Raw genomic sequence first — 27,153 nt, 5'->3', positions numbered from 1 at the left:
TCTTCTAGGTGACTTGAAGCAAACACGAAGTCTCTTTTGAGACTTGTATTTCCAAATGTGAGTTGTATAAAAGCAAAACAGTCCAAGGTTGAACATTCTATGTTAACTTTGCTGAAAGCAGATTTTAAGTGACTGAGTGAAGGTTGGATAAGACCTTAATTTTTTTTTTCCTAGACCACTTACAGGTAAGTAGGTTTTTGTTTTTTAGTATCCTAAAAATTACCTTTGCTGTTTTCTTTTTGGTTGCTCTTGTAAGACACAACTCCGTGGACCATGTATTTTTCTCTTAAATGGCACCCAAGTTCATAGATCTGTGAAAGGCCACTTCTCAGAAATTACTAGAAAGTGACCAAGTAGAAAGTCCTTTGGTAACACTGGAATCCACAAGACATGTTTGTTCAAAGAATCAAAAACACAAGACCAGATGGTGCTGTTCTAGATCACGTTCTTAAAGGGCCTCTTTTGTGTCTCCCTTGTGTTTTTATAACTAGGTACCTAGATGAGCAGAAGACAGAGAATGGAAAAGATAAGGAACAGAAACAAACAAATACCGATAAAGAGAAAATGAAAGAGAAAGGGAGTTTCTCTGACACGGGCTTAGGTGATGCGAAAATGAAATCTGATCCGTTTGCTCCCAAAACTGATACTGAGAAGTCTTTTCGGGGTAGCCAGTCTCCCAAAAGGTATAAGCTTCGAGATGACTTTGAGAAGAAGATGGCTGACTTCCATAAGGAGGACATGGATGACCAAGATAAGGACAAAGCTAAGGGAAGGAAGGAATCGGAGTTTGATGATGAACCCAAATTTATGTCGAAAGCCCTAGCAGGTGCAAACAAAAACCAGGAGGAGGAGAAGTCAGGCAAGTGGGAGGGCCTGGTGTATGCACCTCCAGGGAAGGAAAAGCAGAGGAAAACAGAGGAGCTGGAGGAGGAATCTTTCTCAGAGAGATCCAAGAAGGAGGATCGGGGAGGGCCTAAGAGAACCGAAAGTGGGCACAGGGGGTTTGTGCCTGAAAAGAATTTCCGAGTGACCGCTTACAAAGCAGTCCAGGAGAAAAGCTCATCACCTCCCCCGAGAAAGACCTCTGAGAGCCGAGAGAAGCTAGGAGCCAAAGGAGACTTTTCCACAGGGAAGTCTTCCTTTTCCATTACTCGAGAGGCCCAGGTCAATGTCCGGATGGACTCTTTCGATGAGGACCTTGCAAGGTGAGCTGTAGGCCTTGAACCTCAGGGCTTTAGTGGTCTAAGGGGCATCTTCTAACCCCTCTCCCAGAGGATATTCTGGAAGCAGGACAGGCCCCTCCTGTACTTCCCCTGCTGTCCAAGTTCAGTGCTGATACATCCACCTGTCTTCAGTGGAGCAGTGCGTGTCACTGAGCAGTTACATGTTGGCGGCAGTGTCACGGGTGATAAAGCATCTTTCAGTCTTCAGTGACTGGCTTTCTAGGTCTCGGGTCCCCTCTCCTCTTGACCTCTATCCATTACCCCGCCTCCTATCCCCCATCACCCCATATTTCCCTTAAACATGCTTAAGATGATTTGCCTGTGGAGCCGTCCAGAACCCATTTTTCCATTCTTAGCTAGGTCACCAAAGTCTGTTATTACAGACTTCTATCAAATAGTGTAGCAGTTTTAAAGTTGGGGCTGGGGAGAGGGGTGCATGGCGGAACTTGAGGGGAGTGGCGAGGCCCAGGCTGTTTTATACCTGGGCTAAAAACCACACCGCCAGTGGGAAGGCCACCTGAGCAGCTTTCCGGCCACATCCCACTTCACGGAGTGATCCTGGCTTCACGGAGTACCACGGAGTGATACTTTCCATTTGTTGTGTGCGTTAAAACCGCAGTGACTCCAAAAACAGTCATTGAGGTTCAGTACTTCACCCTGCCCATTTGTTCCTGTTAAGGACTCCTAGTGAGAAAAAGGGAGATTTTGAATGCCTTTTTCTATCTTTATGGTCCATTGAGGTTACTTTGAATGTGGGTGGGAAGCAAAAAGCAACTTTGTAGATCAATTTAAAACTCTTGGGGGAAAAGAGCATTGCTTTTTTAGCCTTTAAATGTTTTGACTTTCTGTATATCTTGTTACACTGGGCCTCCCTGTGTTTCTTTCCCAGACCCAGTGGCTTATTGGCTCAGGAACGCAAGCTTTGTCGGGATCTAGTCCATAGCAACAAAAAGGAACAGGAATTTCGTTCCATTTTCCAGCACATACAGTCAGCTCAGTCTCAGCGGAGCCCCTCTGAACTGTTTGCCCAGCATATAGTGACCATTGTTCACCATGTGAAAGGTGAGTGCAGACCCCAGCCTGCTGTGGGCTCCCTTTCTGTGTGCTTCGCTTCCTCCGCCACAAGCAGAAGGATGAGTGGGTGCATAAGGGAGCCTTTCGGGGCCCTTTATCTCATCAAAAGGGCCTTTGAAGCTAGGGACTGGCTTGAAGGAAATTCCTTCCAAGGAGGAGTTTCCATTTTTTAATTATAGAGTTGAAGATTTCGAAATGCTAGTAACCCGTGATCATGAGAATAGGTAAAATCCTTCACATAAGGTTTAAAATGCTTGAAGAAGGAAGTATAAAGAGTGGCTTTTCCAGCACCTCTTTTTTCCTGTCTAGCAGGTGGACGCCTCTAGAGGTCTCTCAGAGACCTTGTGGTGTGAATGTCTTCTCCACATTACTCTACCGTGTCCTGGGCAAACGGAGGTGGGCAGGTTGGGGAGTGGTAGAGAGAAATGATACAGCAGCTGGGTTGGGCCAGTTACAGGTTCTACCTGAAACTTAAACTCCAGTGGGAGTTGGTGCTGTGATTCACAGAGAAGTGAGCTCTGGGTTTCCTGGTATCCACATCCTGAGACAAGGGAGGCATGGTGGAAGTCCAGTGACCAGCACTGGATTGTGTCTCAGCCAGCTGTTTTTCCTTCCTCCTCTCAGTGCGTCTGTTATATGGATCTGACTACTTGAGTCACACCTCTGTGGCTGCAGGCTCATGCAGGAGAGTTGAATATTGGGTCTGCCTTTGGGAGCATAATGTGTTTTTCTTTGAATTCCCACAGAGCATCATTTTGGGTCCTCAGGAATGACATTGCATGAGCGCTTTACTAAATACCTAAAGAGAGGAACTGAGCAGGAGGCAGCTAAAAACAAGAAAAGCCCGGAGATACACAGGTGAGGACTTTGGCCTTGCACTGGAGGTGGCCATAAAAGCTTGCGCATCAGATGATAAACCCATCTTGTTCTTGTCAACGTTAGGTGGGTGCCATAGCGGTAGAGTTTAGGGTAAACGTTCTCCAGACGCTTGGATGGCAGTGGGCGTTTGTAGTTTGAGTGGAAAGGACATGCCTTGATGACTACAGTTTCTCACTTTGGGCCTGAGGAAGACCAGCCTTTTGATATAGACGAATCCTTGTGTTCTTGGGAGCTGGCAGATGGTAACCTGAGAGTACTGTGAACTTTCTGCATGGGGAGTAAATGTTAAGTTTCTTTCCAAAACCGCTATGTGGAACGCATGTGTTCCATGTAGCAGTTCTTTTGGAAGAATTTCCAGTGGGTGTGAGAGCTTGTAGGATTATGTCAAAGGGTTTAAAAGCCCAGCAGGTTTAAAGACTATCACATTCGGTTGTGGGAGCATTTCAGCAAATAGGGGCTATGTCTAGAAACCAACTTGGCTGTAGCTTTAATTTCTTACTAGTCCGCTCTGTGGCAGTAGGGAGGAGAACCGTGTTTCTGCCGCAGTCTGGGAGCTGGGGTCTTTGGGATGTGTGTATGTGCTAGGCAGTTTTCTCACCTAGACCTTATGTCACAGGTCAATAATGGGCCATTATATTCTTATTCCCAAGACAAATACTGCTCTTTGAGGTTAGCAGGGCATGGATAGTCTTGATGTGAACTTGAGATTATAGGCGTGGGTGTAGGTGAGTCTTTCTTCCTGGCTGTAACAGTACTGGGAAGGAATAAGAAGCTTCCTCAGTTTGAGAAGTTGGGATGTGTGTGTGACACACACACAGACACACCTGTGGGAGAGTATAAATATATAAGCAAAGAGTACAAGTAATACGTATATGTAAGTTATGAAACATAATTAGTAGGAACGTCTAGGATTCTATTACCCAACTGAGGAACTAAAATATTACCGATAGTATATTCACATTATGGGGATATTAAACAATTTTTCTGTTCTCAATTTTTAGGAGGATAGACATTTCTCCCAGTACATTCAGAAAACATGGTTTGGCTCATGATGAAATGAAAAGTCCACGGGAACCTGGCTACAAGGTGAACTGTTGCTTTGATCGTAATTCCAACAAAATGAGTGCGTTGGGCATGAACTTGACAGAAATGTGTTTGTTTAAATTACTCTCTACTTAAGTTTGTGTTTTTCTTTTAAGGATGGGCATAATTCTAAAAATGAACTACAAAGGGTTAATTTTTATTAAATGTATCAACAACCTTTGTGAAGTGGTTAGAATATGGTAAATGACCCCAAAGTCTATTGAGGTGAGCTTGAGAAAAAAAAGAGAGGAGTTTTGGAACAAGTGCCCATGATGAGAGAAGAAACTTTTTGTGATATTTTTCTGCTTGTAAGTATTATCAAATCAATTATATTACATGCACTATTTCCAACCATGATTTCAAAAAGACATGCATGTCAGAGGAGAGTGAAATATTCATATCTTAACATGGTAGACTGTTTTAAACAGCTAGTCCAGTTTTTTTTCTAACATTGTGCCATATTTATCATCTGTCGGTTACTGTTACTTTAAAGCTAAACATTATTTTGATAGCCCAGCTACATTTGCAATGATGTGCACGCAGACAGAGTTATGAAGAGGTTAAAGCTTGTATGCAATCTTTTACTATGAAATAGTAGATTTGCTTTTGTTTTTTGTTTTTTGTTTTTTTTTTTAAGTCTCTTAGTATATATTGACCTTCATTCACATAGTACAGTTGAAATTTAAAATTAAAGATGGCTCTTCCAGTGCTGCTGAAACCTTTTCTAAAGATACTCCTCTTCAGGTCTTCCAAATGAATTTGTCGTAATAGTCAAATGGGACGAGAGGCCCTCCGCGCACAGTCTCTCTTCTCTCCCAGCCCCCTTTTCTTTTTCTCCATGTACCCACCAGCTTGGCACTGACCCTGTGAGATGCAAGGCTTTGAGACAGCAGAAGAGCACTCACCCTCCAGGCCTCTCAGGCCCACTCCATAGACGTGCTATGGATGCATGGCCTCAGGGAGCAGCATCTGCCTTTTTTTGGGTCTTTGGAGGGTACAGAGACTCCATTCCCTCTCAAAACCGAACAGGATAAAAATAAACCTACTTAAACTTTCTTTCACCAAAAAAGCTTAGTAGTTTGTGTGAGATGTTAATACGAAGTGAACTGCCCATTCCTTCCCCTTCTAGAGAGGTTTTACTTCCCATGAGGCAAGTCCTAGTGCTTAATGTCCCTGAATCCGCCTGGCCCTCTGTGCTCTGAGTGTCCCAAGAGCTGTCGAAAGCCCTTGCCCTGGTTTGGGGCACACAGCGCTGCTGCCACTGCGGTATCCGCAGCACACATGCCCTGGGGGGCTCGATTTAATGAAGAAGTCAGCAAAAAAGAGTTTGCTTTCCTTTTTTGCTGCTGCTTTTTTCCCTTTTTAAAATAAATTTTGACCTGGTATTGCCACTTTGTGAATTCTCCATTGTGATTTTTGATATTCCCTCTTTAAAGTAATTTCTCAATGTAAGCATTTTGGAAGGCCTCCCGAAGTGTCCCACAGTCTGTTGTTGGGCTCCGCACTCAGAGCTGATTCCAAGGAGAGGGTAAACCCGTGGTGGCTGCCACAGTGTAGGTAGGGAAGGATGACACGACACCAGCATTTCCACTCTTGGTGGTGACTAGGCCCGAGCCAGCCTAACCGGCCACCTTCTAAAGCTGATTTTGGCCTACTCAGCGTGTAGGCTAGCCAAAGTTATTGCTGGGCCACAGAGGAAACAAACAAGGCGAGATCAATGTCTAGCGTTTTCAGAAAGCAGTCATCATCATTTTAGAGAACTGGTTTGGGTTCTGTGAGGGACCCTCAGGAAGGGATTTCTGTGGGACGTCCTGTATCCCTCCGAGCTTGGGTGATGTGCCTCATACTCCCAGTGCTTCCTCTGCACCGCTCCATTGGAGTAGAAACCACAGTTTGTGGGGTGGTTGCGTTGACAGCCCTGAATCCCAAAAACCTTAATTTTGCTGTCTCTTTTGGCAGGCTGAGGGGAAGTACAAGGACGAGCCTGTCGATCTGCGCCTTGATATTGAACGTCGTAAAAAACATAAGGAGAGAGATCTGAAACGAGGTAAATCAAGAGAATCAGTGGATTCCAGAGACTCAAGCCACTCGAGGGAAAGATCAGCTGAGAAAACAGAGAAAACTCATAAAGGATCAAAGAAGCAGAAGTACGTAAGCCCCTGTTCCCTCATTCAGACTCCTGAGTGGGATCTCTTGTCTGCCCTTCCTGGGCTGTATACTAGAAGTGCAGGGTTAGGGACGATCGCAGGTTCTTACTTTATACCATGTAACCGTCAGGTAAGGCCCCTGGCTGAAAACAGAACTTCTGCATCAAAGTAGGTGTGATCCTTGTCCAAAGAAGGCCTCCTGAGAGACGGACATTTAATTTGGCTGTAGGGACAGAGTGGAAAATCACTCAGGAATTCCTTTTGGGTTGTGTGTAGTCGTTTTCTTTGATACGTTCTTTTTCGTTGCAAATCTTCATGGGGAGGTTATGTTTTAGAAATGGCTCAAAGTTTGTTGGCTGGTTAATAACATTGTTTTGTCAAAGAAATAGAGTGAAACTAGATAGGACAAGATTGTTGGATCTTTAAATGCCTTTTAGGAACTAGTTTTGCAGACACTTCCAAGTGAGGTGTTCCAAATATTCTTTAAACAAAGGTAGCATTGTTGAACTACATAGGGCAGCATTCATGCCAAGGTCCTGTCGTTTCTATTTACATCTGTGAAAGTTCCACGACTTTTCAATCACGTCTCATTAAACACAGAAGAGTTGAAGCCCACACTCTCCTCTGTGAAGCAACACCGCTTTTGCTGTTCGTGAACTTCGGCCGGCAAACATTTTCATATCCATTTTCTGATAACAGTCCTTTAAGTTGGACACTTGGTGTGGTACCCGTTTTGCCCATTTTGAAAGATCAGCTAAGCTCATAATGATTTGTCTAAGATGACACAGTTACCAGCTGACATCAAAACCCAGATGTTCTGTGCCACTTGTGTCCCCCTCCACTTACGCCTGGGGAGCCCTGGCAGCTTTCAGGGCTGCCTGTTGATAAGGGACCTGATCCCACTCTCAGCAGAGAGCGGAGGTGGTGGTACAGCAGTCCTCAGCGCTGCTGCTGGTGGAGAGGAAGCGGAACCCCTCAAACGTTTCAGGGTTGGGTTTGGATTATTGATCCTGATTGCTTTCCCCGGAACACATGCCTTTTCCTCTGACTCGCTGCGTAACCTTCGCAACCCTAGTGTTCTGTGATTGGGACCAGAAGAAAGATGGTGATTCTCATTCGGCATCACACCTCAGTTACAAGGGCTGTTTCTCATAGGGCTGAAGGACAACTCACCCAAGGTTACAAAAGTAATAAAAGGTGGTGCTGGGACTCAAATCTGGGGCCTTTTGGAATCTTATTTTTTAAAACCTCTTAAAATAGCACTGACTACAGGAGTCAAGAGTTACACATCTCGGGGCGCCTGGGCGGCTCAGTCGTTAGGCGTCTGCCTTCGGCTCAGGGCGTGAGCCCCGCATCAGGCTCCCTGCTCCGCTGGGAGCCTGCTTCTCCCTCTCCCACTCCCCCTGCTTGTGTTCCCTCTCTCACTGGCTGTCTCTCTCTCTGTCAAATAAATAAATAAAATCTTTAAAAAAAAAAAAAAAAGAATGGGAAGACCTAATATATAGGATTTGATTCCATCCCATCTATACAATTAAACACCATCCCTTTAAAAAAAAAAAAAAAAGAGTTACACATCTGAGTTATAAAAATCCTATGACAATAACTTAGACTTGCCCTGTTTGTGAGTAAATGCTAGAAAGAGCCACTAGGATTAAGTTCTTGAGCTTCTTAAATGTCGGGGAGTGTGGTGGGAGAGGGGGCAGGCTGCTTTGCATAATGGAGGAGGACAGTGAGAGGTTCCTGGCACTTGGCCGGCTTCTCCCCATAAGTCATCTTCTGCTCCTGGGAGCCTGGCCTTTCCGCCACCTTACAGGCAGCCAGTAACCTCCATGAGCACATGGCGGGGCTGGCACTGACTTCCAGTACATAGACAGTGACTCATTGTAGTATGCTCATTTGCCCTAGTCTGTAATTTCTCTCAGATGAAGGGAAGGGCGGGAAATCACTCTGGGAAGAGTTTAGCCAGATCCTGTGCTTAATAACTCACCCTGTTTGAGCTCAGTGAGAGGTGGTATGTGGAGTAGTGGTATAATTAGAGCTAGGTTTGAGCCCAGGTTCTGCTCAGCTCGGTCACCCTGAATCTCCTCTGCCTATGAAATGGGGGAATACTACTAAATAATCAGGGTTGCCGTTTACTGCATGCCTGCTTTGTCACCGTAAAGTGTTTAGGCATGTTGTTCGTTCGGTCTGTAGAACAGGCCCATTAGGCAGGTCTTGTTCCTCCTACGAGAAATGAAAGTAATGTAAAGCACAAAACAAATGGTAAGGTGTGAAGCCTCCGTCCCGGTACCCAGTACATCATGGCTTCCAGTGCAGTGTTAGCTTCCTTCTGCCTTTCTAGTTCGTGCGTATGGATTATACAGGCCATGCTCTCTTCCTCCTGCTGTATATGTCCCATGTTCATCACAGGCTAAGACATAGATGTGTCACTGACCGTGACTCTCAGAATTGAGAGGAAGCGCCCTGGGTACCCTGGGTGGGTAAGTTGGGGGCAAGTTTTGAGGTTACCTGTCTTCAGTGTCTTTATCACAGATAACGCTCCTGATTGTCCTGTGCATCTTACCAGTGAGGCCCCAGCCAAGGGCTGTCCCCTGGCACCGAGTGATTTAAATTGCTGCCTCTTCTGTTTTCGTAGGAAGCACCGGAGAGCACGAGACCGGTCCAGGTCTTCCTCCTCCTCCTCCCAGTCATCCCACTCCTACAAAGCGGAAGAGTACACTGAAGAGACGGAGGAGAGGGAAGAGAGCACCACGGGCTTTGACAAGTCAAGACTAGGGACCAAAGACTTCGTGGGCCCAAGTGAGAGAGGCGGCAGAGCTCGAGGGACCTTCGTAAGATCCTGCCCCCTCTCCCTGCTCCCAATTCTAGTTATGTGATGATGAGATTACTAGTTTTCTTGCCCTTGCTGCAGGTAATCCAGGCTCTACGTCCCCGAGTCTGTGGTGCCCCTCGTCCCCAAGCTTTCTGTTTTTAGTTATTATTCTGTTTGTAATCACTTACCTAGAAAGCCACTCGGGGCTTCTGGCTTCCGAATTTCCCCACTTACCTTGACTGCTGCTGCATCTGTAGGGAGGGCCTTGTGCCGTGTAGTCCTCTGCCTGGGCTGCAGACTTGAGCAGAAAGGGTTTGTAGCAGAATGGCTAGAAACCAGCTGACCAGCAGATTGACTAGAGGACTGCTGTCTGCTCTGTGCCAGAAAAGTGTGTGGGCAGAAGGCAGGGAGTGGTTTTTCTCCACTCCTGACGCAGTCCTTTGTTCCTTTCCCCCATTTATGCCACAGCAATTTCGAGCCAGAGGTAGAGGCTGGGGCAGAGGCACCTACTCCGGTAACAACAACAACAACAGCAACAACGATTTTCAGAAGAGAAACCGGGAGGAGGAGTGGGACCCCGAGTACACGCCTAAAAGCAAGAAGTATTACCTGGTATGTGTCTGGGATAAGCAGGAAGGGCCAGAGGGCCTCCAGCGCACACCGTGGCTGATACCAAGGCTTAATTGGTCTGTCCAGGACTGTGATTAGATGTGTGTGCAGGCGTACTGGGCGGGGGTGGGGGGTACTTGTGGGACCGTGAGGTGCTGGCAAGAGGAGTGTTCTCCTGTGAGATGGTATCCTGGCCTCATCTAGGAGGTGTATGGATTCCAGGAGAAGCAAGAACGGTTGCTCTGGCCTTTCGAGTCTATGAGCTTGTCTGATTGCCAACCCACCCTTGGCCGCCCTCCAGCCTTCATCCAGGGATGGAGTCCTAACTCTCCCCCAAGTCCGCAGTTCAGTCTGTCAGTCCCTAGTGCAAGATAGACAGAAAAGACAGCTCAGGATCTCTTGGAGGGAGGGGAATCTGTCTCCAGAAGGAAATGTCCCTGGGGCTTCTGTTGGTCACTCCTAGGTAGCAGGAACTTTCTGGGTCTCCTTTCCTCCCTCACGTTGGGGCTCCTCTAGGCTGGATTACCTTGCCAGGGAGTAAGGTCTCTCAGCCTTGCTCTGTCAGCAGCAGGCTCAGGTGCAAGCAGATGGGACTCTGAGTGTTGTCACCAAGGTAAACTTGCACCTGAGACTTCATCCCCCACAAGAAGGGCTGGCGCTGGTCTGTGCGGTCAGCTGCATGGCTGGGGAAACAGGTTTTGTAGATGACTGCATAGCCACCTTTGCTTCGCTGGGGAGGCTGGGAGCTGCGTTGAGACTCCGAGGGGGCCCTTGGCCCTGCGTCTCGAGTGTAGGTACTGGAGTGGCACTGCTACGGGGGGAAGGTAAAGGCCATCCGAGTCCTCCTCCCTCTCCCCATCTGCCGCCTGAAGGAGGATTGTTGGCCTCCTGCATTTAGGCTGTTGAACGAGCAGCCCTGGCAGGAAGCAGCTGGCCCTCTCGATGAGTTGACCCCCGGAGCCTAAGGTCCTACTTGGGACGGTTTAGAGTTTTTGAAGCCATGGGGCTGACGAGGTGTAACAACAGCAGCTTCTAGTTTTCAGAGTGCTTTCTCACTCATTCTTTGTGTGGAGCCCTTCTCTCTCGTGTGGTCATCAGAGCAGGGTTGAGATGCAGGCTGGGGTTTTTTCCTGCTCTGCCACGCTGCCTCTTTGCATGAAATGACAGAGGGGAGATGGAAGGTGGGAGGCTGGGTTCCAGGTCCTGCCTTTGCCGCTCACAGGTCTGAGACCATGACCAGGTCATTTTGCCCTTGGTCTCGCTGCCTGTTCTTGGTTGGGGGGCGGGAGCTTGCGCCCCAGTGAGCCACCTGACATCCCAGACCAGACATAGTTTCGTGTTTTGGTGTGTGCTTGGCTTTCTCAGACCTGTCTTTTGAGAGCTGGAATCCCCTACAGTTCCTTTGCTGATCGGGTAGGATGTGAGGATTAAATGAGATAATGCAGGTGAAGGTCTGTCAGGGCTCAGTGAAGGTTTTATCATCGTTATTGTAATGACTAGCTACTGCCTCAGAGTTCCTAAGACACCCAGTGGAATATTCTCTCTGATCTGAATCAGTAGCGTTTTTGGAATAGGGGACTGGGAGGAGGACGGAAAAGGAACAAAAGGTGGGATGGGGCAAAAGGCTGGTTTGAGAAAGTCATGTTTGCATGAGAAGAGGGTTCTGGCTACTCTCGTTCACTCCGGGATTGATGGCAGTTTTCTTTTCTCTCAGCACGATGACCGCGAAGGTGAAGGCAGTGAGAAGTGGGTGAGCCGGGGCCGGGGCCGAGGAGCCTTCCCCCGGGGTCGAGGCCGGTTCATGTTCCGGAAATCCAGCACCAGCCCCAAATGGGCCCACGACAAGTTTAGTGGGGAGGAAGGGGAGATTGAAGACGACGAGAGTGGGACAGAGAACCGAGAAGAGAAGGACAATTTACAGCCCACAACTGAGTAGGGGCCACTCTGATGGGAGCCCCTGCCCAGGGGAGAGAGGGCGCTGGGAAGATGGCTGGTGAGGAGCAAAGCAGAGGAGCCTCAAGATTGCAAAAATCCCACCCCTACCCCCCACCAGCCAGCCACGCAGAATCCTACTACAGCCGAAAGCATCCCTGGCGCTGCGTCCCACTGGACAGAGGCGGCCGGCCGAGGAGCTGGGGTCAGGCCCGGCCCTTGAGCAGAACACAACACATTGGGCTTTAGCTGTGTTTCTCATTTGTTGTTGGTGTGTGGGGTGGGGGCTGGGGTAGGGAGGGGAGAGCGATACTTGGATTTTGGTTTGTTCCCTATTAGAAACCAACAGTTTTGTTCTTACTTTCATTTGGAGCTAAGAGGACTAATTTGATGATTTTCAATCTCTTCTCCCTTATCCTGATTTTAAAAGCTCTTCTTCTTCTTCTTCTTCCTTTTTTTTTTTTTTTTTTTTTAGGCATATGTAGTAATAATAGAAAGATTTAATTTGGGCAACTTTGATTCTTCAAAGAGAAAACAAAGCATGTGAATAAACATTGAAGTGTTCACCTCAGTTTGGGACCAAACTGCTTGGATCTTTGTAAAAATCGGTTTTGTATGTCGAGGAGGAGTTCAAGGCCTTTCTGACCACCTTGTGTTCCCCTTTTCTGCACAGCCATGTGTCCCATGGTGTGCTGCTAACCACACCCCACGTGCCCCCCACCCCAATATTTTCTGATTTCTTCTGGGCTGGGCATCCCATTCTCCACCAGCAGCTCCAGTATCCCAAACTTTGTAGTCCTGCTGATCCTCTCAGCAACAGGGGTGGAAACTGGATGGCAGTTTCTGGTCTGTTTTCTAAGAAACTTCTGAATTCTATTATCTTTACAAATATAAGATGAGAAAATAATTTTTTCAATATTTTTTATTAATCTTTTTATAAAATGAAAGAAACTCCTATGATCGATTAAGGAAGGTGGTTATGGCTGGGTGGTTTGTGGGGGTTTGTTTTTTCTTTTCCTTTATTTTTTTCACCTTAAGCTTTAAGTTGAAACATTCTTGGATGTTTGGGGGGAAAACATCCTCTTAAAATGGGTCCTTGTGCTTGCCTTCTGGGGGGCGGTCCTGAGCAGGTGACTCATGGCGTTTATGCATATGTTATATGCGGACTGCACCCACCTCTTCTCCCCCCCAACCTTTGCCTCTTGGGTTGTTGTGCTTCTTTCCCCTTACTTTGCTACATTTCTATAGTTAAGTTGGTTTTACTTGAATGATTCATGTTTAGGGGAAAAAATGAAAACACCCTTAAAATTTGTTTCAACTCCTCCTGCAAATAAAAAAATAAATGAAGAAGGCAGATGTAAATGGACTCTGGTCATTGTCACCCTTAGTGTGTGTGTGTGTGTGTGTGTTTGGGGGGGAGGTACCTACTGTAGCAGCTTCAGGGAAACTGAAAGACAAAATGCCTCTCAGGGCTGCCTCTGAGCCCGTCGCTTAGTCCTATCCTCGTCAGTGCCATGTTCAGTTGTTCTGGGAGGAGACTGAGCCACCCTTTGCTGGCTAATAACTCATTGCCACCCTTGTGGGTTTGCCTCATCTTGTACCTTGGACACCCCGAGAGAACCACATTCTTTCACTGTGGTGTTACGGACAAGGACTTTGGTTTCCAAAGTGGTGGGGCAGGGGTCAAGGGTCGTGGATAACAAGCTGGGCCTTCTGTGTTCACCACTGAGCAGAAAGCCCAGCCAGGATGGGACTGGCACCAGATGGGCCCTAAACTTCAGGCCAACTTGCTGGCTCTGGCCTTGGCTGTGAGCAGAAGCCTCAAAAGCTCCTGAAGTTCCTTTTCTCTTGCCCTTTCCCAAGGAGAATCTGGATGTGTTTTATGGCCGGAAGCAGGAGTCCTTGCACTCCTCCTATGACCTGGGGTGGGGTTATGGGGAGAACCTGCCTTCCAGGGAAAGCAGAGATTTGGAATCAGTAGTAGTCTTGTGCGCACTAGAGCAGCCACCCCCTCCACCCAGGGCCTGCCTCAGAGCAGTCGCTGCCTGCTGGGGGCCCCACCCTGGTATGTGCCTCTCCCGCCTCTTCCCCTGCAGCTCAAAGCTTGCCAGCGGGGAGAAGGTAGACTGGGAAAGGCTTTGTGGCAGGGGTGGGTGGGAGCCTCAGGGCCTACGGCTACGACAGAGAGAGGAGAGGCGGCTAGACTGGAATTTAAGTGACTAGGCCAGGAAGAGCATGTGCGGGAGCTGTGGCCCCAGCACTAGCCAGAGACCCTGGAGTCTTCACCCCAGGGTTGGGGGCCGAACCTGCTGAGCCGGGCCACCCCCTCTCCCACACCCACTCCCAGCACCTGGGGCCGACCTATCCGCTAGCGTCCCCGCCTCCTTTGCTTCACAACCACGCAGCTCGTCCCACCCCACCCGAGCCCAGTACTCGGCTGCCTGCGGGACACCACTATACTCCCAGTCCCGCTCTGGATCGAGACCCGGAAGCTATGGGTATGTGCAGAGGGTTTGGGGTGGCGGAAAAGGCAACAGAAAACTGCACCACCACCCCGCTCTCCCGCTGTCCTTTATGCGGAGCCCGGGACTCGCGCCTAAGCCAGTGTGGCCAGACCGGTCCCTTCTGAGCTGCGCCCCCCCCCCCGCCCCGTCCTCCGCCCGCAGAGGTGCTGGTCCTGGCCGGATACCGCGCGCAGAAGGAGGACGAGCTGAGTCTGGCGCCCGGGGACGTGGTCCGGCAGGTGTGCCAGGGGCCCGCACGGGGCTGGCTGCGCGGAGAGCTGGGGGGTCGTTGCGGTCTCTTTCCCGAGCGCTTGGTGCAGGTGAAGCCGGGCCGCAGGTCGGGTGGAGGAGGGTCTCAATGCGTGCCCCCAGGAGCTTAGAGCTGTTCCCCCGTCTCGTTGCGTTCATTTACAGGAGATCCCGGAGTCTCTGTGCGGCGCCGGGGAGGCGCCGAGCCCGCGCTGTGCGCGCCGCCGAGGTGAGCGCCAGGCCGGTGGACGGGCGCGCGGAGCCTGTGTGGCTCCGGCCGCCCCCAGCAGGCCGTGTCGGGCGCGGCTCTGGGTGGGGCCGCTCGGGCACTCCGCGGTCTGTGATTGGTTCTTGGGTACAATGCTCCGCCTTAGGGCGGGGCCTGGAGCTGCTGCAGGGGCGCTCCCGGCCCCCTTCTCTCCCAGCTCAGAGGACTGGGGGCGCGCGGCTCCAGCGGCCTCTGTCTCTCTCTCTCGTCTGACCCCAGGTCGCCCCGCCAAATCTCGGGGCCCCCAAAGATGGTGCAAGGTGAACTTCAACTACAGCCCGGAGCAGGCGGACGAGCTGAAGCTGCAAGCTGGGGAGATTGTGGAAGTGATAAAGGAGGTGCGGAGACGAAGTGATGAGAGGCTTTGGGTGGAATGAGGGGTGTGTGAAGAGAGGGTGCGGGCCTTGGGGATGGTGAGGGGCGCAGAGATGGGAAAGTGAAGGAGCAAGGGAGGAGGGGGGCCTCGGGCGGAATCGGGGCAGAAACAAGGGTGGAAGAGTTCTTGAGAAACCCTTGGGGCAGAACCAGATGGCCCTGCGTCCTCCTCCTCCCCAGATTGAGGACGGCTGGTGGCTGGGGAAGAAGAACGGGCAGCTGGGAGCCTTGCCATCCAACTTTGTGGAGTTGCTGGACAGTGGGCCCCCAAGTGAGACCTGCACCCTGTGACCCCGTGAACCCCTGTGACCAGACTCTGCATTCTCCAGTGACCCTCCCAGTGGCCTGAGCCTGTTATCCACACATCCTGACCCTGTGACCCCTTTGACCTCTCCCATGATCTAAACTGAATTAGCACACCCCGTAACCTCACTGTCCCCACCAGGCCTCGGGAACCCAGACATGCCTTCAGTCAGCCCTGGTACCCAGCGGCCTCCCAAGGTAAATTGGGTGTGGTGGGCCTGGTTGCGGTGAGTTCCTCTTGGCGGGGTGGGGGCTCAGCTTATTCCTCCCTCCCCCTGCCCCCACTAGCTGAGCAGTCTGACCTATGACAGCCCTCCAGACTACCTGCGGACAGGTGAGCACCCAGCCAAAGGTTTCCTCGGAACACCCTCCTTCAAGCCTACGTGACTTGGGGAAGGGGGACACCCAACTAAGCTGATGGGGGGTGGAATGCCTGATTGATCTGGGGAGAGGAGTTGGCTTCACCGGACTGACCCTTCCTTCCCCCACAGTCTCCCGCCCTGAGATCTACAGGGTCCTGTTCGACTACCAGCCTGAGGCCCCGGATGAGCTGGCGCTGCGGAGGGGGGACGAGGTGAAAGTACTGAGGAAGGTATGAAAGCACAGGGCAGGGGAGGTGGCCAGGAAGGGCACGATGAGAAGCTGTGGGACCTGGGAAGGAGGGAGCTTGGGGATCCGGCTCACCTGCCATGGTGTCTTTTTCTCCCAGACCACAGAGGATAAGGGCTGGTGGGAAGGAGAATCTCAAGGCAGAAGAGGAGTTTTCCCCGACAACTTTGTGCTCCCCCCACCCCCAGTGAGTATGGAGCCAGGCACTGAGGTTGGGGGTGGGGGGCGGGCAGGCTACTGTGGACAAAGTTGGGGGGGTGGTGCTCAGTGGACATTTAGGCTACCTCTAAATGAGGGTCGATCTAGAAATGTGGGGACTCTTCAGATTCCGATAACTTTCTTCTTCACAGATCAAGAAGCTGACCCCACGGAAAGTGGTGTCTCGGGAATCAGGTGGGTGCCCAGGACGCCTGGGAAGCCTGGGATCTGGGCGGGGGTTGGGGGTGGGATTTTGTTCTCTGGGGCCCCACTAGTTCAGTTGCCCATGAACACCCACAGCTCCCCAGTGGTGCAGTATTATAGTCCCATAGGAGCTGCCTCCCTGGGTTAAGAACCTGGCAGGTAAATATGTGGGTCATTGTGCAGGACTGGGTCAGTTTGTGTGTTTTCATATTTCTTTGTGTGTTTTGAGAATATGGCTATCAATGTGTTGAAATTTGTTTCATTTTGTAAGGAAATATATGGGTCAATGTGTCTGTGTCTTTCAGACTGTGTTGTGTGTTTGCTTGCATATCATGTAAATGTGTCAGTGAATAGTTCTGTGGGGATGTTTTATTTATCTTTTAATGTAATGTTTCACACACGCCAAAACCTCACATAATGTGCTTTAAAACTTAATAATGGAGACCCGTGAACATTCACGATCTGTCACCAAACCCAAAAACTGGAGTATTGCTAATGGTTTGTGTGCTTCTTTTCCTTCCCAATCTGCTCCCTACCCTCCTCCCCAAAAGATAACCGCTATCCTGAATTTTGTTTTTATAATTCCCTTGAATTTTTAAGTTTATTTACCTATATGTGTGCCTAAATAATGTACCGATTAATTTTTGCTTGTTTTTGAGCTTGATAAGAATGATATCATGTTTATAGTCTTTGGGACTTTCTGTTTCCAATCATCATCATTATATTTCTAAGATTAATCCATGTTGTGTCTAGATGTAAGTTCATTACTTTTTCTCTGCTGAATAATATTCCTTGTAGGGAATTTACCACAGTTTATGTATGTATCTGGTCTCCTCCTGATGTTAGCCATTCTCATGGTTTCTAGTTTCGTTACTAGTTTCGTTACAACCAATACTGCTGCCATGACCATTTCTGAGTCTGTGTTCTGGTGTGCAGGTCCGATCATCCCTAAGATATAATCCTAGGAGTGGCATCTAGATTGTAGGGTATGTGAATGTTCAACTTTTATGAGATAAAGTCAGTTGGGTTTTCAAAGTGACTGTACACTTAGGGGCGCCTGGGTGGCACAGCGGTTAAGCGTCTGCCTTCGGCTCAGGGCGTGATCCCGGCGTTATGGGATCGAGCCCCACATCAGGCTCCTCCGCTATGAGCCTGCTTCTTCCTCTCCCACTCCCCCTGCTTGTGTTCCCTCTCTCGCTGGCTGTCTCTCTCTCTGTCGAATAAATAAATAAAATCTTTAAAAACAAAAAACAAAAAAAAACAAAGTGACTGTACACTTTAACGTTCTTCCATCGGTGTAGGAGATCCTGTTATTCCAAATCCTCGTCAACACTGGGTTTTATCAGAATTTACTTTTTTGCGTGTGAATCTACTGGGTACAAAATAGCATCTCATTGTGACTTCATTTGCATTTCCCTGGTTACTTATAATTAGTTGGAGTTCTTTATATATACTGAATGCCAATCCCTTGCAAGTTATACGCCTTACAAATATTTTCTCTCATTGCGGCTTGACATTGATTTTTGTATGATGGCGTTCTGTGATGAACAGGAGTTCTTAATTTTAGTGTAGACATCGATCTTTCATGGTTAGCAGGTTTTTCCTTGTCTAAGAAATCCTTCCTACTCCAATTCAGAAAAAGTCATTTATATTTTCTTAAAACTTTTAAAGTGTTGCCTTTTGTTTTTAAGTGCCTTTATCTTCAATGGCATTGATTTTTAATGAGTGACCCAATTATACCTTTTTCCATATGGGCAATGAATTGTTCCAGCACCACATATTACTTTCTGCTTGTGAGTTTTACACAACTTTTTCAAGATTTATTTCTAGATACCTCAGATTTTTTTCTTGTGTCTTTTAAAAAATTAGATAGGGGCATCTGGCTGGCTCCATTGGTGGAGGGTGCCACTCTTGATCTCGGGGTTGTGAGTTCAAGCCCCGTGTTGGGTGTAAAGATTACTTAAAAATAAAATCTTAAAAAATTAATTAATTAATTAATTAATATTTGTTAAATTTTATTTAAAAATATCCTTCTGTTTATTTCAGGAATGTAGAAATGCATTGATTTTTATATATTGATTTTATAGCCAGTCATGGTGCTAAAAACTGATTTTTTTTTTTTTAAGATTTTATTTATTTGACAGAGATAGAGACAGCCAGCGAGAGAGGGAACACAAGCAGGGGGAGTGGGAGAGGAAGAAGCAGGCTCATAGCGGAGGAGCCTGATGTGGGGCTCGATCCCATAACGCCGGGATCACGCCCTGAGCCGAAGGCAGACGCCCAACCGCTGTGCCACCGAGGCACCCCAAAACTGATTATTTCTAATAATTTATCTGTAGATACTTCTTTAAAAATTTTATTTATTTGAGGGGCGCCTGGTGGCTCAGTGGTTGAGCATCTGCCTTCAGTCCCAGGGTCGCTGGATCGAACCCCGCATCAGTCTCCTTGCTCGGTGGGGACCCTGCTTCTCCCTCTCCCTCTGCCTGCCATTCCCCGTCCTTGTGCTCTCTCTCTCTCTGTCAAATAAATAAATAAACCTTTAAAAATTTTTATTTATTTGAGAGAGAGCTAGAGAGAGAGCAAGAGAGAGCATGAGTGGGGTGAGGGGCAGAGGGAGAAGCAGACTCCCCGCTGAGCAGGGAGTCAGCCCAACGTGGAGCTGGGTTCCAGGACTCCGGGATCGTGACCTGAGCCGAAGGCAGACGCTTAACCAACTGATCTAGCCAGGCGTGCCCCCCGCCCCCCCCCCCCCCAGCTTTTTAAGATTTATTTATTTCTTTCAGAGAGAGAGCACGGGTGGGAGGGGCAGAGGGAGAGGGAGAGAGAATCTCAAGCAGACTCCTTGCTGAATGTGGAACCCAATGTGGGGCTCGTTATCATGACCTGAGCTGAAACCAAGAGTGAGATGCTTAACCGACTGAGCCACCCAGCTGCCCCTATCTTTAGCTTCTTAATAAGGTTTCTATGGAGACAGTCATGTCATCTGTGACTAAGGACAATTTTGCTCTATATTTTCCACTTTTTATGTCTTTTCATTTTATTTTCTTATTTTTTTATAGTGGCTAGGGGCTCAACACACTATTGATAGAAGTTGTCATTACCATGACAACATCATTACCAACATCATTACCGTGTTCCTGATTTTAAGTGGGATGTTTCCACCTTTTCTTCTTTAACAGTGAGACTTACTTAGACCTTTTTTTTTTTTTTAACGATTTTATTTATTTATTTGAGAGAGACAGAGAGAGGGGGGAGAGAGCATGAGTGGAGAGAGGGAGAAGCAGACTCCCTGCTGAGCAGGGAGCCCGACATGGGGCTCGATCCCAGGAACCTGAGATCTTGACCTGAGCCGAGGGCAGACACTTAACTGACAGAGCCACCCTGGTACCTCTAGATCCTTTCTTAGATATATTTTTTGTCAGATTAAGAAAGGGCCTTTCTATTTCTAGTTTATTTAGAATTTTTATCAAGAGCGTGTGCTGAATTTTTTCAAATTGTTTATATGAACCTTTTGAAATGATTTCCCTTGGTTTTCTCCTTTAATCTGTCAATGTGATAAATGACATTTGTAGAATTTTCTAATATTAAACCACCCTTGCATTCTTGGGTTAAATTCAAATTGATCATGGTTTTATTTTCTTTTCATATACTGTTGGAATATTTTTCCAGTTTTTCTTAAGATTTTTGCATTTATTTTGCTGTCCTCTGATTATGAATATCATACCGGCCCCATAAATGAGTTAAGGGGTATACATTTTGTTTTTTAATTATCTGGTAGATCCTAAAAAGATGGGAATCATTGTAGGGGCGCGTGGCTGGTTCAGTCCATAGAGTGTACGACTCTTGGGAAGATTTTAAACCACTTCAATTTCTTTTTTCCTTCCCTTTTTTTTTTTTAATTTCTTTAATATTTGGCTGAAATTCTTTTTCTTTCTCTTCTTTGTTTTGTTTGGCTTAAATGAACAGAAATTTAATCTCTCATAGTTTTGGGTGCTGGAAATCCGAAATCAAGAGTCGGCATAGCTTTGTTTTCTGTGAAGAGTCTAGGGGAAGCATCTCTTTCCTTGTCCTTGGCTTCTGGTAGTCGCTGGCAATCCTTGGCTTATGGATATATCTACCACTCTTCTCTGCCTGTCTTCACATTGTGGTCTGCAGTGTATGTGTGTCCAAATTTTCCTCTTCTAATAAGGCCACCAGTCATTGGTTTAGGGCCCTGATAGAGTGTGACCTCCTTTTAACTTGATTACATTTGCAAAGACCCCTTTACAACTGCTGTTCAATTGGCTTCACCTTGGAACACTCTCCTGGTCCCTGGGTAACCATGGCTGGCCAGAGATCTAAAATTCTTGCATCGGTTTTATTTTCATTTTTATTTTTTTAATTATTTGATTTTTAAAGTAATCTCTACACCCAGCGTGGGGCTCAAATTCACAACCCTGATATCAAGAGTCTCACGTTGCCCTGACTGAGCTGGCCGGGCGCCCCTAATGAATTATATTTGTAGTTACCATTTCATCAGTGTTTTCTAATTATTTGTGTAAAGTTATTCATAATATTCTCTTATAATCTATATCTGCACTTAGTCTTTTTTCATTTCTCATAATTATTTTTTCCTCTTTTTTCTTGTTCAGTCTCATCAGAGAGTTAATGTATTCAAATACTTAAAAGAAAACTTTTTTTAGAGTGAGGAAGAGAGAGAGAAAGAAGGGGCAGAGGGAGAGAGAGAAAAAGCATCCCAAGCAGGCTCCACGAGCCCCATGCGAGGCTCCATCTCATGACCCGGAGAAAAACCTTTTCTATTATACCTCATGTTTTCAAGTTCATCCATTTTCTAGTATGTGTTGTACTTCATTCCTTGTCATTGCCCAATAAGATTCCGTTGTGTGAGTTATGACATTTTATCCATCTGTTTGCAGGTGGACATTGGGTTGTTTTTACTTTTTGGGGTATGGGCATTTGTGTACAAGCTTTTGTGTTGACCTGTTTCCATTTCTCTCGGGTGTATGCCTAGGAAAGGGGTTTCTGGGTGTTGTGACTGCTCTGTGTTTAGCTTTGGGACGAACTGTCGCACTGTTTTCACCAGCAATGCATGACGGTTCTACCGTTTCCCATATCCTCACGACGTTTGTTCCTCTCTCTCTTTTTTTTTTTTTAAAGATTTTATTTATTTATTTGACAGAGATAGAGACAGCCAGCGAGAGAGGGAACACAAGCAGGGGGAGTGGGAGAGGAAGAAGCAGGCTCATAGCGGAGGAGCCTGATGTGGGGCTCGATCCCATAACGCCGGGATCACGCCCTGAGCCGAAGGCAGACGCTTAACCGCTGTGCCACGCAGGCGCCCCCTGTTCCTCTCTTTTTTATTATAACCATCCTTGTCAGTGTGTGGTGGCATCTCACGGCTCTGCTCCACCTTCCTCTGCCCACGTCAACGTTGCGCATCTTTTCATAGGTTTATTGCCAGTTTGTGTATCTTTCAGAGAAATGTCTATTTGGATCTTTGGCCTATTTTTTAATTGGGTTATTTGACTTTTGACTATTGACTTCTAGAGTTTTTTTTATAGGTCTTGAGAAATGTCCTTTATCAGGCACAGACTTTGGAAATATTTTCTCCCATCCTGTTGTCTTTTTACTTTCTTTCTGCTGTCCTTTAATGCACGAACGTTTTACATCGGAAGGAAGTCTCATTTCTCTATTTTCTCTTTGGTTGCTCATGCTTTTGGTGTCCTAGCTATGAAACCAGTGCCAATTCCAAGGCTACATCCCCCCAAATTGAGTGACCTCCCTTCCACTGTGGCAGTGAAGCTGCCGGTCCTTGCAGCTGGCCCTACACTGCAGAGCAGTCTGCATAGACCAGGCTGGCGGGGGCAGGGGCACGGATGGGGGCAGGCGCGGGCCAGGATGCCATCAAGCGGAAATGCGTCTCAGGTTATCTTATGCCTTTGGTCAATTTCCAGAGCACGGAAATGGTGACTTTGTCCAGCTTTCTAGTTGCCTTGTGAGGTGAGGATTTGCCTAGCGCGTCATTCAGCTGTAGCCAAACCCCCTTTCATTTTCCGTTCTTTTTACCACTGCTTTCAAATGTTCTGCTCCTTGTCTCACTATGCTTCCAGCTTACTAGTTCTCTCTCTGGCTTTTTGGCTGTGTTTTACCTGCTATTTAATGTATATTGTATTTGATTCATTTCAAGAATGCTATTTTTTAGCCCTAGTCGCTCAGTTTTCTTCCCCCTCCCCCCAGATTTGCCTGTTTATTCCCGATGGCCCCTTTGTTGCACGCTGCTGTGGCACAGCTATGTTCTCTGACAATTCCGTCCCTGCCGTGCGTCGTGTCTGCTGATTCCCATTCTCCGTGGCCCGCGTGGCCTGCCTTCCCGTGTGCTTTGTGATCTCTGTGTGTGAGCTCAGGACTTGATCCCAGCCTGAGGGAGTTCCCGCCTCGGGAGGGGAAGACTTCTTCCAGAGAGGACTTGGGTCTACTTCCCCCGAGAGCCAAAGGGCACCAACCACCAGAGCCCTCTAGAAGAAAGGGGTGTGCAGGGGTGGCCCTGCCACGTAGCTGCCACGCTTGGGGCCTGTGGGGGGCTGAGGGAGCGCACCCTGGGTACAGGCTCCTCATCACAGGTCCAGGCTCAGGAGCCACAGGACTGTGGCCCTCCTGCTACCTTTCTGGCCTCAGCGCCTCCCTTTTCTGTGGGCCTCCCCCACTTCTTTGAGATCCAACAGTGCCTCAAAATTGTATCTTCCAGAGGATAGACTTGCTCTCTAGTGGGAGGGCCCTACCGAGCCCCCAGTCAGCCAAAGTACGAGAAGCTGAAGTCATAGTGAACATTTCCTGAGCTTTGACTCTATGCCCCAGACTCTTCTAAGCATCTCCCACGAGTGCGGTCCCTCGGACCTCACAGTAGCCCTACCAGGTGTATACTGTCGTTCCCCGGGCTTTACGGATGAGGATACCAGGGCACAGGGCGGTTAAGTGACACAGCCAGGTCCTCACACAGCTGGCGCGGAGTGGAGCAGGACGTCAGAGCCGTCAGGGGACTCGTGTGCATGTCTGCGCGTGATACCGTGTGTGTGTGTGTGTGTGTCTAAACGCCAGCAGGTGTGCGTGCCTAGGCCGGAGTGGCTGCTTGTGCGTCCACAAATCTGAACGTCACCGCGTGTGACTGTTCACTCTGTCACCTCTCAGCGTGGCCTTCTCTGAGCACCCCATCGAAAATTGACATTCCCCTGCTTATCCTTCCTCAGTAACACCCAAGAACTCTCTCACACATGATATACTCGACTTCTGCTTCTGTCTGCTTCCCCAATGGAAGCCGAGCTTACTCTGACTGCTGTAGGCAGGTCGGGGGCTGCGGCCCTCGTCCAGGTGAAGATGGTGGCGCCTTGGTCTCAAGTGCTTGGTGGCACTGGTGGTGACAAGTGGTTGCGTTCAGGACCTGTTGTGAAGGCGGAGCGATCAGGATTGACTGCTGGTTTGGGAGTGCAGCATAAGGGAATGAAAGAGGTCAAGGATGACTCATTTTGTCATCTGAGCGAGTGGGTAAGTGGGTGAGGTGGGGAACGCTGGAAAAGAGGCAGCTTTGGGGGATGGGAAGTGAGAGCTCAGTTTTGGATATGCTAAGTGTGTGATGCCAGTTAGCTCCCCAACTGGAAACGGGACGATTGGATAGGAATCTGGAGTTCAGGGGCCAGAGATAAAAATGTGGGAGTCGTTGGCCTATTGATGCCAATTAAACCCATAAACCTAGGTGAGATCTCTTGGGGAGTAAATGAGATAGAGAAGACCAAGGAGTTCTAGGGAGGGTGGATTGGATTGGGGAAGGTTATTGCTGTGGCCTTGGAAAACGACGAAGTCTGAACCAGGGAGGCAGCCATGGGCACTGAGCAGGGGACAGGTTGTAGAAAAGTGTGGATAGGAGCGCTTGGCTGGCTCAGTCCGTAGAGCGTGCAACTCTTGATCTCGGGGTTGTGAGTTTGAGACACATGTTGGGCACAGAGATTACTTTTTAAAAAAAGTATGGATAAAAACCTGGCAGGATATGAGCCAGTTTCCAAAGCCTTCCCTGACAACTGTCTCCTGTTAGGTGTCCCTTCGGTTGCTCCCACAGTTCCCTGTGCTCATGTGACATGAGGGTGGTCGGCTTCCCCAGAGTTCTGAAGAGGCAGAGTCAAATGTTCATCTCCTGTCCCTAGTCCCCTATGCAGAGGACAGGGCCAGCAACTGTTGGATGGATGGACAAGGGAGTGTCCCTTCTCCCCTCCCAGCTCCTATTAAGGAACCAAAAAAGATGATGCCCAAATCGGCCCTCCCTACAGTCAGGAAGCTGGTGACAGCCCCCACTGGGCCCAGCAAAGCCAAGTAAGGAGCAGGGTGGGGGTGGGGGAAGGAGGAGGGTACAAAGGAAATGCTGTTCCCTGTCCCCCCCCTCCTGGTCTGATGGGGATATGTTCCAGGCCTTCTTGGACACCCAGCGGAGACAGTCAGAAGCGCCCCTCCCGAGACTCGGGTAGGTCTCCCTCCAGCGGGGAAAGAATGGGGGACAAGGATAGAGTTGGCTGTGCTGAAGGAGAGAGATGGGGAGAGACTCTGGGTCAGAGTAGCCAGGATCCCTGAGGTTCTGCTCTCATAGGCTCCGGTGGCAGCTTCCTCAGCGGGGGTCCAGGCCACTCTGGGAGAAAGGGATCAAAAACCCAGGCTTCCCGGCAGCGCTCGGCAACCAGTCAGGTAAGAGGCCCTGAGACACTGGGACTACAGGGCAGAATTTGGTTCCCAGGGGTACGGTTGTGAAGGGTAAAGGATCCCAGGCCAAGGGGAACCTGACTCAAAATGTCAAGGTACCCATCCCTCAGCTGAGACCTCACCCCCATCACCACAGGAGGAAGAGCAGAACAGCCTGGCCAAGGCTTCTCCTGTGAATAAAACCCCCACTCTGGACAAGACCCCCAGCCCAGAGAAGACTCTGTCTCCAGATAAGGCCCCCACTCCAGAGGAAACCCTGACTCCGGATAAGGTCCCCATCTCAGAGGGGGCCCTGACTCTAGAGTTCAAGGCCCCAGTCCTAGAGAACCCCACCCCCCAGGACGGCCTGACTCTAGACAAGGCCCCCAGCCCAGACAGCCTCATTTCTGTGGATGAGGCCCCTGCCCCAGAAGTCCCGCCAGAGGATGAAGTCCTCGGCCCAAAGATGGTCCCTTCTGGGGATGAGGCGCCCACCCTAGAAAAGGTCTTGACCCCTGAGCAGGTGCTCTCTGAAGAGGCCTCCGCTAGAGACAACACTGAGTTCCATCACTTCTCTCCGGAGCAAGCCCTGCCGAAGTTCAAGTCTCTTGTGGCCAGTGAGGCTCAATCCCGGGAGGCCCACATGCCAGAGGAGCCCGATCTCTGCATGACAGCACACCCTCTGGATCAGAGGGACAGCTCCCCATTCCAGTCTGAGTCCAAGCCAGGGTCCATGCCTGCCGTGGAGAAGGCTACAACCCTCCTCGAGGAGGCACCTGGGAAGCATGAGGGCACCCCAGAAGAGGCAGCACTCCCCAAAGAGGAGGTGCCCCCCGAAGAGCAGGTGTCCCCCAAAGAGCAGGTGTCCCCCAAAGAGGTAGCCTCTGCTCAAAAGAATCCTCATTCTATCAAGTCGATTCCAGACCAAGAGACTCCCACCCTACTTTCCCTGGTCCCGCAAAATCTCGCGGACAGTAAAAGTGACAGAGGTGATATCATGAGGCTACAGGACGAGATGGAGACTTTAAGGAGGTCGCTGGAGCGGATGGGGGTGCAGCTGGAGTAAGTGGGGACGGGGACGGGAGGGAGGGGGTGGCGGCTCTGAGCCTGCCCAGCCCACCCCTCCCCCTCGGCCTCCCGTCCGCAGGAGGAAGCTGACCGACATCTGGGAGGAGCTGAAGAGCGAGAAGGAGAAGCGCCTGTTGCTGGAGGTGGGTGGGGTGCGGATCCCAGGGGGTTGGAGGCTGGCCTCCCCTGACGGCCTGTCCTGACGCCCTCTCCCGACTAGGTGCAGATGAAGCTGGGGACTCAGGAGTCCCGGACCCCGGGCTCCATCCACGCGCAGACGCAGACGCACTGAGGGTGGGCCCGGCAGGGACTACGGCGGGACCTGGGGGCAAGTCAGGCTCCGGCCACCCACGTCCTTGCACACGACTTTGAAAACGCCAGAAAGTAAACTGCAGTGTACGCGCTCGCCGCGCCTGCCTGGTCCGTGCGGGGGCGGGGCCTGCGTGGCGGGGGCGGGGCCGGCCGGGCGCTCCGGGCCCTCCGCATTCCTGGCGGTCTCTCCCGGGCACATCTGGCCAACATGTGGCTCCCATTACCGTTCCCAAGGCCTGCGCGCGGCTATTTTTATCCACCGGATGGAGGAGGCGGGTGGGGGGTGTCTCCTTCGGTCGTCTGCCGGGTGCTGGAGAAATGGCCGGCAGGAGGGGCCCAGGCGGGGTCGGGCTCAGCCCGCGGGCCCGGATTCCGGAATCCAGCTGTGCGCCAGAGGAGGTGGGCGGGCCGGCTCTCGGGCCGGGACCCCTCCCAGTTGGCCCACGGTCCGCTCGGAAGGACTCGCTGGAACGCGCCTCTTCTCGGACACGAACTCCGTAGCCGCGCTCAGGCACACACGGTTAATACGGGCTAAGAGTGCCTTAGCGTCAAGGGCAGCGTCCCGGGCCCTGGCGCGCGCGCGCGC

The 27,153-nt window shown here is 49.6% G+C and overlaps 2 protein-coding genes across 11 annotated transcripts in view; both read left to right on the top strand.

Moving 5' to 3' along the window:
• Positions 1-13,125, top strand: part of THRAP3 (thyroid hormone receptor associated protein 3) — a 61,815-nt gene extending 48,690 nt beyond the window's left edge. For all 3 annotated transcript variants that reach the window (XM_087858318.1, XM_087858319.1, XM_045782604.2), the window contains exons 5-12: positions 492-1,205; positions 2,113-2,285; positions 3,044-3,155; positions 4,178-4,262; positions 6,219-6,406; positions 9,042-9,237; positions 9,687-9,830; positions 11,542-13,125. In XM_087858318.1, coding sequence (XP_087714444.1) covers positions 492-1,205; positions 2,113-2,285; positions 3,044-3,155; positions 4,178-4,262; positions 6,219-6,406; positions 9,042-9,237; positions 9,687-9,830; positions 11,542-11,763 — 1,834 coding nt within the window. In that variant the 3' untranslated portion in view covers positions 11,764-13,125. The remainder of the gene's footprint in view (positions 1-491; positions 1,206-2,112; positions 2,286-3,043; positions 3,156-4,177; positions 4,263-6,218; positions 6,407-9,041; positions 9,238-9,686; positions 9,831-11,541) is intronic.
• A 130-nt stretch (positions 13,126-13,255) lies between these two features.
• Positions 13,256-26,661, top strand: MNMIP1 (manchette microtubule inner protein 1). Of its 8 annotated transcripts, none has more exons than XM_045782607.2 (16): positions 13,256-14,257; positions 14,426-14,502; positions 14,678-14,741; positions 15,000-15,118; positions 15,336-15,426; positions 15,601-15,656; positions 15,747-15,792; positions 15,950-16,050; positions 16,168-16,254; positions 16,418-16,460; positions 24,734-24,827; positions 24,923-24,975; positions 25,099-25,193; positions 25,345-26,249; positions 26,335-26,398; positions 26,476-26,661. In XM_045782607.2, exons 1-16 carry the CDS (start codon positions 14,254-14,256, stop codon positions 26,545-26,547), a joined length of 1,971 nt encoding a protein of 656 aa, XP_045638563.2. In that variant the 5' UTR covers positions 13,256-14,253; the 3' UTR covers positions 26,548-26,661. The 8 variants fall into 8 exon arrangements, with proteins under 8 accessions (XP_045638563.2, XP_045638561.2, XP_045638567.2 ...); XM_045782605.2 differs by having other exon boundaries at positions 24,662-24,827; XM_045782611.2 differs by having other exon boundaries at positions 14,426-14,583.
• The last annotated feature ends 492 nt before the right edge of the window (positions 26,662-27,153 follow it).

Source organism: Ursus americanus, chromosome 33 (assembly GCF_024610735.1).
Source record: "Ursus americanus isolate L20-20 chromosome 33, mUrsAme1.1.p, whole genome shotgun sequence".
In the NCBI taxonomy this organism is placed as follows: Eukaryota; Metazoa; Chordata; class Mammalia; order Carnivora; family Ursidae; genus Ursus; species Ursus americanus.
The sequence above is the reverse complement of the archived record's forward strand: the minus strand, read 5'-3'. Positions and strand labels throughout refer to the sequence as shown.